Source organism: Serinus canaria, chromosome 1, assembly GCF_022539315.1.
Source record: "Serinus canaria isolate serCan28SL12 chromosome 1, serCan2020, whole genome shotgun sequence".
Lineage (NCBI taxonomy): Eukaryota > Metazoa > Chordata > Aves > Passeriformes > Fringillidae > Serinus > Serinus canaria.
The window spans coordinates 4,238,597-4,252,378 of NC_066313.1; the positions used below are offsets into that span (position 1 = coordinate 4,238,597).

At 49.0% G+C, this 13,782-nt stretch overlaps 1 protein-coding gene and 2 non-coding genes across 7 annotated transcripts in view; 1 reads left to right on the plus strand and 2 right to left on the minus strand.

Annotated features, from left to right (window-relative positions):
• Positions 1-8,954, minus strand: part of MPZL1 (myelin protein zero like 1) — a 42,305-nt gene extending 33,351 nt beyond the window's left edge. For 2 of the 5 annotated variants that reach the window (XM_018916880.3, XM_050978394.1), the window contains exon 1: positions 8,036-8,150. In XM_018916880.3, coding sequence (XP_018772425.3) covers positions 8,036-8,147 — 112 coding nt within the window. In that variant the 5' untranslated portion in view covers positions 8,148-8,150. Of the gene's footprint in view, positions 1-7,648; positions 7,915-8,035; positions 8,151-8,668; positions 8,715-8,749 lie in introns of those variants that run through there. The other 3 variants (XM_018916884.3, XM_050978383.1, XM_030234492.2) reach the window with 3 other exon arrangements.
• Positions 8,955-12,413: 3,459 nt separating this feature from the next.
• TRNAP-AGG (transfer RNA proline (anticodon AGG)) lies at positions 12,414-12,485 on the plus strand. The gene has a single exon. It is a non-coding gene; the product is annotated as a tRNA-Pro (tRNA).
• A 380-nt stretch (positions 12,486-12,865) lies between these two features.
• Positions 12,866-12,937, minus strand: TRNAP-CGG (transfer RNA proline (anticodon CGG)). The gene has a single exon. It is a non-coding gene; the product is annotated as a tRNA-Pro (tRNA).
• Between the last annotated feature and the right edge of the window lie 845 nt (positions 12,938-13,782).

Sequence of the window (13,782 nt, forward strand, 5' to 3'; positions counted from 1 at the left end):
TCACTCTCAAATGCCAATTCACCAGAACAGCTTTTAGCTGCTGCCACAGCACCTCCCCAGGTTGCCAATCTTGTCAAGTAACCCAGGCTGCTGGAGGAAAGAGAGCTTCCTGTCTCCAGTAACACAGCCGGTCCTGCAGCACTCTGCATGCAGCTCCAGGAATCAGAAAGCACAGCTGTGACACCCAGCCCATGAACACCTACCACCTCCTGTCACCATGCTGCTGGAAACCTTCATCCCCCAAGCAGAGACAAGCATCTGCTAAAGAAACATTCATTTTCTCCTGGCCTCTCTGCAAATTCAGCAAAGCTCTGCCTGACTCAACAATGAGGGAAAAAATAACATCTTGTCACCCCAAGTGAAAGGAAAGCAGTTTCACTGAGAAGTCTTGAGCAGGCTGTGGCTAAGCTGTCAAAGCAGACAATAGCATCCATGTATCTCAGCCCTGCATACCTCCATGCACCTACTCTGACAGGACTTAAAATACAAGTCTCCAGAGTCACCAAACTTTGGTACTTCTCCTCCAACACCTCAGGTCAGCTTTTGGCGAGTTCTCATCCATATGACGCAGAGCTGTTCATTGTTCTGCCAAGGAGCAGCAAAAAGAACCTATGCTGAGATTTACTTTCAAAGCCCATGCTTTAACCACAAATTAAGAAGAAGCATGAGAAACAGCAAAAAATGCTTGAGCTCCCTTGCCAGGCAACAGATTTCTTGTTCAGCCCTGAGGAAATAATTTCACTGCTACATCACTCTCTCAACTCTCTCATCTCATAAAACAGAGATGCTTGTAAAGGTGCTCAGAACTACGAACAAGTAAGCAGTGTAGCTGCACAGCTCCTATTACAGCATCAGTCATATGTCAGGTTTGGGCAGATACTTAGTCTTGAGGCAAGTAACTTCTAGTTACTTCTAGTACTTTTCCCTGGGGATCACAAAGCAACAGTTCCCTGCCTATGCTGCAGGCTGGGACACCAACCAGCAGCTCAGGTACTTTCCAAACCACACATCGCATTTTTCTGCTCAAAAGCCCTGAAGTGGTTTTCCTTCCATGCCCAAGTAAGTTTACAAATGCTCAAATCCAAGTAAACAGTTCTTGTTGACAAATCCAAACCAAAAGAGTGGAGAACCCAAAGGGGGCAAGTTAAGTAAAGCTGTTCAAAGTGCAAAGGGTAACTAGAACAGCTGATGGCAGCTGTTTTACCTCTAATCTTGCAATACCAACAGAGTCACTAACAAACATAGCGCGTTATTTTCTGGGCACAAGGAAAGATGCCAGAAAATGGGAACACAGATTACAGAAAGCCAGAAAAGACAGAAAAGTCTCCTTGAAATACACCAGATTTTTCCCCACAAATAGGGAATGAAGCTTACTTAACTCAAGATCTGAGAGAAGCTGGGTAAACATCTCAACACATGGTAGAGAGAATAAAAAAAGCATGCCACCATCACAAGCATTTCCTAAAATTGCTATAGCAATCCACTAAAACTGTCACAACTACTAAGGAAATGAGAGTATTAAGGATCAGAAGTTGTAGACTAAAAAACCACAACCAAACAACAGCAAAACCCAAATCCATAGAGTGGACAGTAGAGACTGACATATTGCTGGCTGGGACAAAAGCTTCCCTCCAGGCTTTTTTCTTTTTTTTGGTTATTAATACAATCTCAAGTGGAACTATGTTAAAAATACCAGTCATGCTGCCAACTACTGATGGCATGCAGCATATCTTTTTGACAAAATTGATCATTAGCAGCATGGGAACTACCGATTTCCTAAACAAACTAGGCACTAGAATTTAGGATGTGGATACGCAAAGGATGTGGATACACTGTATGTTCATGAGGACACACAGTGCAAAGCCTACATATCAGACGTAGGAAGCTGCCCTTTTCCTGACCCTTTTACAGTAACCAATTCACAAAGCTGCAACCAACTCAGTCTATACACACCAAGAAACATCTGCAAAAGCTGCACTTTGAACCATCCAAGGTATGAGCAGCATTCCATGAACACTCACTCCCACCTGTCATCATTCCTAAACCAGAATCATGTCCATCTCTTGCCAAGTATTGTTATTTCCACCAGCCTGAAAGTTGAGCACAGGATTTTCTTCCTGTATACAAAGAGACTCAATTAAAACCTGCTAAATAGAATCCTACCATTTAACTGAGCAAGAAGATAAATGAAATTACATCATTGAAGTGATCACCCTCCTCAGCTGACAGGGTATTGATGCAGCCAATCTCTTCTGGTGTGACTAGAGGCTTACTTCAGCAGTTCAAGCCAATTCAAAGCCCTTGGAGGACCAGATTCCTTACTAATCCATGGACTGCTGAACATCTGCAGCCAGCTCTGGCACCAAGCTTGCAGCAATCTCGCACTTGCTAACTGAACTGCTGAGCAAACTCATAACCAGCTATAACCTGCAGCAGCACAACCACAAACCCAAAAGGAAAAGCCCATGCTAAATATTTCAAAGCATTGTTCCACAAGAATTTGTCAGGGGTGGTGCCAATTTAAATAGCTCACATGCACACTCAGAATGAGATGAATCTGATCAGGAACTAATCTGTGTTCAAAACAGCCCTTTCACCATTGTTTTCTTCCAAACCAGACCAACACCCTAGCCCAGTCCACTGTATACTGTTTTGTACAACTGAGGAGGGTTAGGAAGCACCAAGTAGGAACCTATTCTGCTGGTTTTTCTCAGGCACACTTCTTTTGTGAAGAATTTATGGCCTTCCTTGTAGCACACTATATCACTTCCCCAGTTTACACATGTGGTGATTTCTACAGCCATCCTTTGGATTGGAGCAGTGCCTTCCATCAAGCAAGATCCTGCCAGACCTTGATCTGATCACCTCAAGACACAGAAACCAGCTTGATTTCAAAACTCCTGCTGCACATACAGCTTTATGGAATTTATTACCAAGTGGGAGCCCTGTTCACCACCTTTCACTTGCACACATTACAAAAACAAGTTACTAAATAACAGGTGGCTTGCAGCCAACTGTAAATGCCTCCAGCAATGGCCATTTCACCCACCTGGAGATGACCTGCCCTGATTTACCCCCACCTCATGAGCTGAAAGTGCCACCAACCACTGACAACTGCTACACTGCCCAGAATTTAACCCTCCCTTAAGGATCAGGATCTCAATCTGCTTTGAAACACTGAAGGTAGGGTATATATTACCAGTGTTTCCAGGCAAGCTCCCTTCGTGCCCCTTAACACCAGTATGTAAAACATCAGTAAATGTACCACAAAGCATATTTTTCTGCAGGGCTGGAGAAAAGAGAGCTCACAAGAACAACCACAGCTTTCCAGTTTTCCTTATGCACTTTAAGCCAAAACCTAGCAGCAGCACTGAGTGGAAAGTGCCAACTCAACAGATACATAAAAATGCAGGAGCTGAAAGGCACAACAGCCAAAGGGAACAATATACAAGGACTGTGGGTTAACCCCAGCAGGCAGCTCAGCCCTGCACAGCCCCTCACTTGCACCCCCAGTGAGATCAGGGAGAGAACTGGAAGTGTAAAAGTGAAAAAACTCAAGGGTTGAGATTAAAACGGTGTAACTGGGAAAGCACAAGCCATCACCCACTGCTTCCATCAGCAGGCAGGTGTTCACTATCTCCAGGAAAGAAGGGCTCTGTCAGGCATAACAGTGACTTGGAAGACAAATGCTGTAATTCCAAACAGACCCCTTCCTCCTCCTTTTCCCAGCTTTTACTGCTGACCATGACTTCTGTGGTGCCCTCCCAACTCCTCATGCACCCCCAGCCCATCTGCTGTCAGGGAAGGGTGACAAACAAAAAAGGCCTTGGGGTGCATAAGCCAATGCAAAACAAGTAACCAATGCAAACATTGTTATCGAGGCTCTTTTCACCAGATGCCCAAAACTTAGCACCAAGCTAAGAGCAAAATTAATTCTATCCCAGATTAGTACCAATACATTTATTTGATATAAACATTTTCAATTTTTTTTTAAAAAGCTTATTCAGAACAAGTAACAGAATAGTCCTTTAAAGATAAAAGATTGTGAGGAAAAACTTTCTTTCAACCTGCTCAGCAAAAAATACTGATGTTAACCTTGCCTTAGGATGCATTGCCACATCTTCTGTGCTATGGGTACTGCTTACTGTTAAACCCTAATCTGAGTAAACACTTGCTTTTTCACATGACTACTGTTAGAGATAACAGTAAATCACTGCAGATACAGTTCCCCAAGTCTCTTTGCTGGCAATAAAGCCAGTTCAAACTTCTTGTCCTCTTCTGGCACAGCCTTCTCTTACACAAGATATTCACATCCTCTCCATTGTGCTAATCACTTCTTGTGGGGTGCCACTAACCCAGACCACTAAAATAATACAGACAAACAAACCACACACAACAAAACAAAACAAAATACAAAAGAATATATGCCATAAGGATGTTAATGTTTTCACACACAGAGCTTCCAGCTTTCTGATGTATTCCTAGGATATCCTGAGTTAGCATTCAATAGTTCAAAAATGTATTTTCTTGCATAGCAGGCTGTTTATTTTGTTAATTACATGCAGGCGGTAGAAAGGGCAATGTATGCCATACATGATCAAACCACATCTCACCACACAACACTTGGAGAACTCCCACTACAGGTGCTAATAATAAGCTTTGGATAGATGACCTGATGATGATCTATACGGCACTTCTCCAGAAAAACAGTAAGTCTTTAGAAACTACTCAGACTAAAATCTCTCAAGACAAACAGCACAGGGCAATACCAGGTTTCATTTTTTTGCTCTTCCATCTCAAGTCTGTATGGGATACAGGATATCCAGCACTAGTCAGGACAAGATGGGTTCACAGACAGGCAGTGGAATTGCTGTTAATTAATTTTACAATTAATTTTATTTCAGATAACAAGCAACAGAGCTATGCATACTATTAGTTACACAAGTAATTCTCAGAGACTGAGACTGTTGGATAGCTGGGGCCAAGGAGCATCTGTCCATTTAACCTCATTTTATCACACAAACATTAAGGTACAGACTTTCCAACATATTCAAGAACTTTTTGCTGCTGCTGCAAGCAAGGTGAGCTGAGAGTTTATCTCGCTTTTGCCTTTGCAGAAACCCACTGAGCAGAGGAGGCAAGGCAGTTTTCCCACCTGCAGCATCAGTGGGCTGAGCTTAAAAGGACTAACAGCTTCTGACGGGGGTGACTACAGGAATTCTGACTAAACCTGGCACAGGCACCAAGTGAGCATTGCAACCCTGACTTACACTGTTATTTTCAGGAAACATTTCAAGCAGCAACTGAAATGGGCTGGTGAGCTCAAAGCAGTAACAGGCACTTGAGCTATTTAACATCTCAATGCTCTGCTTGTTACTGACCCATGTGTATGTGCCCACGTGCACTTGTATGAGCGTGTATAAAAGGGGTAGTAGGAGAAAATTAATTTCAAAAATGATCAAGCTTCGTTGGTCTCAAAAAGAATAATAAAAAATATCATAATTATTCTTTCCAGTAATATCTAGACTTTTTTGAGACTATCAGGAGTAATCAGGCACCACCCTCAAGACAAACACAGGCACAATACCACTTTAAGTCATAATTACATGGCTTACAAACACACAATTGCAAAATACTCCATTTTCTTGATACTCTTGGCTGTTTGCTCCAGCCTCACTCATGCACAGAAGAGATTATACCTAGATTAACAGCTTCTGCTACAAAATGTCCCCAGAATCACAGACAGAACATCTGACAATGATCCTTCACTCTTACAAGTAAATGAAGCAACGGGGTTTTCAGGTGACCGAGCATAAAGAAGCAAGATGAACTCCTAACCCACACATGCAGGGGCACATATGAAAATAAGCCTAGAACTGAGTTATCTGTGCCTAGCTGTGAAGCAACTGGGCCTGGCAGAGCAGGCTGTGCTGTTTAATGGGGCTTGCACAGCAGAGCACCCTAAGCAATGTTTCTGTCTCACTGCAGGTTATCAGCCACAGGAGCAGGCCTGCCACAGAGCATATGAAGAGGCAGAAGAGCAGGCACGAGGCACGGCAGCCACGTGTGCAGCACATCACCCAGCCACACGCCACACCTGAGCGAGGCAGCAGCACAGCCCTCTGCAAACACCACTCCTGCCCCTGCCAAAAAAGGCAGGTTTTGATTTCTGAACCTCTCATGACTGGAAAATCCAGCATGAGGAAAGGGAATGGGAAGAGGGCCCTTGAAAAAACATCAGGAGCCTGAATGACACAGGCAAGAAGAAATGCACAGCACTGATTATCCAGGACTCCTTAGCACCCCAAACTCAGGGAAAGGTCATCTTTTCCTTCCCATCACCAAATTCTTTTGGGTATGCAAAAGAGGTGAAGAGCCTGCACTCTGATCACTTATGCCCATGTAAAGATGTAAACCTTGCTTTTCACAGCAGACAGGAGGAGTAAGGATGTGCAAGGAGAGAAGCCAACACAGGAATAAATTCAGACCTTCTACAATGATCTACTACTCCCACCTACCCATAGCATTACTATAGTTGTACCTTTTGTTGTGGTCAGGAGAAAATATGCTTCCTTCTTCTCTTGCCTCCGTATGTATTTCCAAAGGTCTCAGTTTTACTGTAATATATGCATATTTCACGTCTACCTACTTAATCCTAAATACTAAGTCTGTCTCTGAAGATACACAGGAAGCCTTAGCAATCTCTACTTCTCTATTGCAAAACACACTCATCTTAAACAAATGCAAACAATGCCCTTCGGGAATAGATTTAGGAAGAGGAATAATAATAGGAATTAGATATTAGGAGGAAGTTCTTCGCTGTGAGGGTAGGGAAGCACTGGAACAGGTTGACCAGGGAACTTTTGTGGATGCTCCATCCCTGGAAGTGTTCAAGGTCAGGCTGGATGGGGCTCTGGGCAACCTGGGATAGTGGACAATGTCCCTGCCCATGGCAGTGGGACTGGAACAAGATTATCTCTAGATTTATTCCAACCCAAACCATTTTAAAATTCTATTAAATAAATTTTTAGTTCCTTACCATTCAGCACAGTGGTAAGGAACCTTTATAAACCTCTTCCTAGACAGACTTACGGTTTTACACAGTTTTCTGGACACAAGAACTGAGGAGGCATCAGGCTTCTTCATGTCTCCTACTGAGGTACTTTACAAAGTTTTACCCACTAAGCAAGTACTGCCAACTCAAAATACCCACCACTGGATATTTGGGACGTATAATACTGCATATTTCCTCACTGTCCATGCCCAGTATCTACACACAGTGAACTGGCATGGGAAATGCACGTAACTTGCCCAGTCCAAGTGTTGCATAGAACCCTCTGAGAATATAAGCCACAGCGGAGTGAAGCATCACTCTTGCTATTCCTACCGCTTCATAGCCTTGTACTCCTCACTGGAAATATTCCAGAACCATCTGGACACAATCCTGAGCCATGTGCTCTGAGATGACCCTGCCCAAGCAGGGAGGTTGGACCAGATGACCCCACTCTGGTCTCTTCCAACCCGACCCGTTCAGCGATTCTGCACTTACTCTCCACCTATACGAGTCATAAGTGCATCACCCGACTGACACAATTCCCCTCCACCCAAATACTTCACCACAACCCCAGCGTCCCCATTCCTCGGTCACCGGTGACTCTCCCAGCGAACGCCACCCGCGTCCCCGGAGCGAAGAATCCACGGCGGTGCTCGGTCCCCGGCTGGGCTCGATGATCTCGGGGATCTTTTCCAAGCTAATGGATTCTGTGGAACCAGCGCTGACACGGGGCCGCCGCGCATCACTGCCCTGGCACCGCGGCACCCCTGCCCTGCCCACGCCGGCTCCCGAGGGCTTTGTCCCCGGCACACCGACCCTTTCCCCGGTGAGGGCGGGGATCCTCGGCCGCCGCCGACCCGGCTGCGAACCGGGTGGGCAGCGAGCGGCAGAGCCATGCCCTGCCCGCGGAACCGCCCTCAGGCCCGGGAGCGGCGTTGAAGGGCGAACCGGCGGCCGGCCCTCCCTCGGTCCCTGACTCACCGGCGGTGAGGGCGGCGGTGGCGATCAGCAGCCACGCCGCGCAGGGCCGCCCCGCGATGCCTCCGCCCGCCGCCATCTTCCAACCGCCGCCGCCTCCCCGCGGCGCCCTCATTGTCCGCCCCCGGCCCCGCGGGCACGCCCCCCGCCCCCTGCCCCGCCTGTCTATTGGCTGCTGCTGCTGTCATTCACACACACCCCCCGCGCCCCGCTCGCCCCGCCCGCGCCCCGCCCCGCTGCTTCACGAAGATTGGACAAGAGAGCCATCAGTTAAGTCCAGGTGACCTATGGACGCAGGGAACGCGCTGTCCCGCCCCCCAGCCGGGCGCGTCGCTGGCGCCCCCTCGCGGCCAGCCGGCGGTGCTGCGGAGGGCGCGGGCGCAGCGGGGCCGCTCCGGCCGGTGCCTCCCGGGGGGCACAGAAACGCTGACTCACAGAATCGCCGAGTCAGTGAGGCTGGAAAAGACCTGTGAGAGCATCGAGCGCAACCTATGACCCAACGCCACCATATCAACTTGACCACGCACTGACTGCCACGTCCCGCCTTTCCTTAAGCACCTCTCCAGCACCTCCCTGAGTGGCCCATTCCAATGTCTCATCAACCTTTCGGTGAAGAAATTCCTCCAAATGTCCAACCTGAACCTCCCCTGGTGCAGCCTGAGGCCATGCCCTTCTTGTCCTGTGGCTGGCTCCCTGGGAGAAGAGGCCAAACCCGACCTGGCTCCTTTCAGATGGTTGTAGAGGGCAACAAGGTCATCCCTGAGCCTCCTTTTCTCCAGGCTGAACATCCCCGCGCCCTCAGCCACTCCTCACGAGGCTGCCTCGAGCTCTGGTGCTGTCCAACAGTTACCCTGCAGTGTGGGAAGTTTATCCAAGTGCCTTTGGAGGCATGGTACCAACCATTCCAGCTGGCACTGAACCTGTCTGGACAATCACTGAGAGCCACAAAACTGCCAGTCGCTCCAGTAGAGTTGTGCTTCCCGTAGCCAAGAACTCCCAGGAGCTGTGCGGTGACTGTGGCCCGTAAGGACTGCAGCGGTTTAATCACTGTGGTGTGGTGTCCCAGCACTCCCAGCTATGGCAGCCTCCTGCTGTGCATCACTCGGCCCAGTTTCCAGCAGGAAAGTGGCAGCAGGAGCAGATCCCGTTGCTCATGGAGTGCCCCAACCCCTATGCCAGCCTCGAGTTCCCCCGGGTGCGCGTTACGGCACCGGTCTGTCCCAAGGGAAGTGGGAGAGCTGCTGCAAGCTCCGAGCACAGGCAGTGAGTGGTGGCTCCTCCTGCCTCCCCAGATATCCTGCCAGCTGTTCCCTGCTAGCTCAGAGAGCCTGTTTCAGCGTGCACTGCCTGTAAGCACAAGCTCCTTCAGAAGCTCTTCTGCTCTACCAATTGTGCAACCACCTTTGCCTTTCACCTGAAAATACCTGCCAGAAATTTCCCTCTGCTTGCTGACTGGACTCCCAGCTGCTACACGCCCCCTGAGACCAAGCTTTCATCCTTCCCTCTTCCTCCTTGCTTCTGAGAACCTCTTTGTTGTGCCGTGTTTTCCCAACCATGCATTTTAAAGAAGTTGCACAAGCTGAGTCATATCTCAGGGCTATTGCTCACTGCATCCCCGAGCCTCCAGAAGCCTGGGGGTTGCTCTGCTCATGCCCAGTGCTCCATGGATGCTGGTCCTTGTCCAGATCCCTGTGCCACCAGTTCCTCTGCCACTCTCTGGACACCTCTGCAGGTGAGAGAGGCCACAGGAAAGGCCACCGTGTGCCATGCTGAGGAGGGCTGTGACAAAGCAAGCCTGCAAAAACACAGGCAGATTATTTTCTTTCCAGCTGTGATGCCAGACACCACCTTAAAATTCTCATGGGATTTAAAATGTAACAGCTTGTGCATCCATTATTTATACCCTAAGGGGAAGCTCTGGAGCACATTCCTCATCTAACTGTTGTACGTGTTTTCTAGAAACCCAGTCTAGCAGAAATCCAGGGCACCTCTTGGGAATAAATATCAACAGCACAGGCAACTCTTTGTATTACGGGAAATATCACCTTGTTTGGTTGGCACCTCATTTGACTTCCGTGGTGGGTGGGTCTTTAGCCAATTCATCAATACCCCTGCTTTCCAAATGGAGCAGAAACTGACAGGCAGTGATAAGAATTTCATTCCAAGCCCTCTTTCCTCTATACTTCCTCTGAGCTCTTCCTTTCCATGGAAGCTCCAACCAACCTTACTGCTCTCCTGGGGGGCTGGAAGTGCTCTTACCAGCATGGAAGCACCTCAGTACTCAGAGATCACTGTTCACCTCCAGGTCCTTCAGTACTGCACAGTTTAAAACTGTTCAATCCTTGAAGAGGCCAAGCTTCACCCTTCTGGGTAATTTTGCAAGACAGTAAACCTAAACAATTTTTTTTTTTTAAAATTGCATTTTTCTTATTCTCAAGTTGACTGTCCTTCACAGAGCTCATATGCTCTCTTTGGGTGTACTAAACCTGATTTGGGCACGCACAGCCCTTACCTACACTGTCCCTTCCCTGACAGAGCTGAGATCACATTGCCACAGGAACAGCCCTGACTTCCCTGTTTGTTGTGTAGTAACACAGGTGTTCAGTACAGAGAACACCTGGGACAATATCTGGTCTACTTGCAGCAGAAAATTCTTTATCCAGATAGATATGATCAAATTATTCTCTTCTGCTACTTCCAGAGAGGAAACAGGGTGCTGGGACAGCTTAATTTGTACCAAGGAACATTTATTGCATCTTCTTCCTTCTTGCTGTTCATGTTAGAAACTCAGACCTTTGTTATCCTTATTATTCTTTGTTTTGGAGAGGTTTCTAGTAGCTTGAAGGATTTTTGTGTTAAAAAAAAAGGGGTTAATAACTTCTAGGAGAAGAAAAAAATATATTTAGACTGATTTTACATTTTTAAGGGCTTTGATTGTTTTCTCTTTAGCCTGCATCTCTGTACATCCTAGAGGAATTGTACAGTGTACACTGTTTAGTGTGCAAAGATATGCACTCCTGCAAAAAATATCCTACCCAACACACTCATTTTGAATTAGTAATAGAAGAACATGAGAGAAAAGGGGGAAAAACAGGCTCTATTTGCACAAGAAAGCATTGTGTGTTCCTTACAGCAATATTTATTCTTCTGCAAGTTGAGAGAAACTGTGACTAGCAGATAATGCCACATTCATGTTTACTTTGGTTAAATAGAAACACAGGTTTTTGTTCCAAAACTCAAGAGCTGGCAGCAGCACAGTAATTGCATACAGACTTTGAAGAGTTTGGGAACTATTTTTCACAGAGTCAGTGTTGTTGAGGCTGGAAGGGACCACTGGAGATCACCCAGCCCAAGCCCTCTGCCAAGGCAGGGTCACCTTGAGATTACACAAGGAAATGTCCAAGTGGGGTTTAAATGTCTCCAGAGAGGGAGAATCCATGACCTCCCTGGGCAGCTGTTCCAGTGCTCTGGCCCATTAGCACAAAGAAGTTCTGCCTCATGCTGAGTGGAACTTTTTGTGGTTTAGTTTGTGGCCACTGCTCCTCATCCTGGCACTGGGCACCACAGAAAAGAGCCTGGCACCATCCTCTTGCCACCCACCCTTGAGGTATCTGTACATACTGACAAGATCCCCACTCAGTCTTGTCTTCAACAACTTGGCTTTTTCATCATTTGATTCAGAAGAATGTCTTGGATCACCCACTAAGCAAGGATAAGTGTTCTCAGGAGAACTTAGCACAAAAAAGGATGGGAATGATGAGCTATTCCAGTGCTGAATGGATGCTAAGGAAAAATTTCAGTCATGATAACCTTTCCCGATAACCTTGATACATAAGAAAGCACATAAAACAGAAGCAATTTGTCTCCCTATCTTTCCCTCCTACCTTTCCCCCAGCTTCTTGGAATATATTGGACTACAGGCAAAATGAGTTTAGAGGCTCTTACTGTAGAGAGGCAAAAGCCAAGGTAACAGTGATCTCCACCCTGACCAACATCAGCATTCCAAGACTGTTAAGAGAGAGGTCTGCATAAAATCATCATCTGTAACTTAGAAAGTAACGTTATCTCTACTGGGCTGTGGTACAGTGTGAAATTATGGAAATGAACCACGAATTTCCCCTCACTGCGCTGGGGTTTGTGGCCTGGTGCTGCGGTCGATGGCTCGCCGCGCACGAGCAGCTTTCACACCCACAGGGAGACAAGCCTGCCGCGGTGCCCGTCAGGAGCCCGGGGAGTGCTGGCAGCCACAGGGAAGCGCCTGTGCCCCCTCAGGAACCGGGAGCAGCGCGGGAATTGGGACAGGCCGGAGCCGTCCGGAAGAGGGGCTGCGCGGCGTCCTTGCAGCCTTCCTGTATAGGAGAGAAAAACACCGTAATAAGGTGGCTCGTTGGTCTAGGGGTATGATTCTCGCTTAGGGTGCGAGAGGTCCCGGGTTCAAATCCCGGACGAGCCCACCTTTTCTTATTTATTTTTTCCTTCTCCGCAGCAGCGGCGGCTTCCGCGCACAGCGAAGGGGCATGGAGAGCCACTCGTTCCTTTTTAGTGCAAGAAAAGGTTGAAGAACTTACCAAGGACCTGCCGCTCCTCTTCGTCTGGCACCGGGAGTCGCTACTCCCATTTTTCCCAGGCAGACCACCGCCTTTCTCCTCACCGAGACAGCGCTGCGGGGCCGCTCCTCGCCCCTCCGAGCGGCTGAGCCTCAGCACACGGTACCGGCTCGAGCGCCGTCCCCGCGTCCCCGGTCCCGCTCGTGGCGGCCCTGAGGCGCAAAAGAGCACAAGGGCCCCGCGGCAGCAAAATATAGGAAAGGGGCTTGCGCATCCCCATCCCAGCGGGCTCGTCCGGGATTTGAACCCGGGACCTCTCGCACCCGAAGCGAGAATCATACCCCTAGACCAACGAGCCGCTCTACATTTACTTTTCCAGCTTTGGACTTCACTATCGTCCCGCCTCCCCTGCCCACGCCACCACGGAAAGAGTTTGTGCGGGTCGGTCCTTGCCGACTACCCCCAGCGGCTATGCCCAGCGCTCCGGAACACACCGCTGTTCTCCCGAACTGCGGGGGCTGCGGCCATTTCTCCCTGCTCGCTCCTTCCGTCTCCTTTCCGAGGGTAATCCCTGGCAGCGCCCTTCCCCCGACCCTACGGTTCCGCTCGTTAGCGACGGCTCCGCGTGCCCGCCGGGGGGGCGGGGCAGTGGCCCGCGCCGCGCTCCGCTGCTTTCCCCCGCGCGGCCCTCACTCCCGTGCTCATCCGAAGAGCGCAGGAACAACCCAGCCTTCCCGTTCTCATTCCCACTCCCATTCCCACTCCCACTCCCGCTCCGAGCGCGCGGTGGCGCTGGAAGCCGGGCGAGCTCGTTCCCAGGGGATGGGGAAGCGGACGAATGGGACAACCCAACGCCCCCCATCCCCCCCCAGCGGGTTTGGTTCGTCCCGGGACGCGCCGTGCGCTGCGCCCCCTGGCGGTGCGGAGGGGTCGCACCGGGTCCCCGCGTGTCCCGGGTGCGCTCGGACCCTCCCGGGCTGATCCACGGGCAGGACAAGCGCCCACGGGACCCACAGGCATCGCCTTGGGGTTCTGAGCCCACCTGGTTTGAATCCCGCTTGTCCCTGATGTGCTCTATCCTACTAATGCTTCCTGACGTCCTCATGTTTCCACGCCTCTGCATCCCAGACTTCTGTCAAAAAGTCCTACTCCTCCCTATTTTTCAGTAGTTCCTCTCATATTAAATTTAAATTTTGAAGTCCT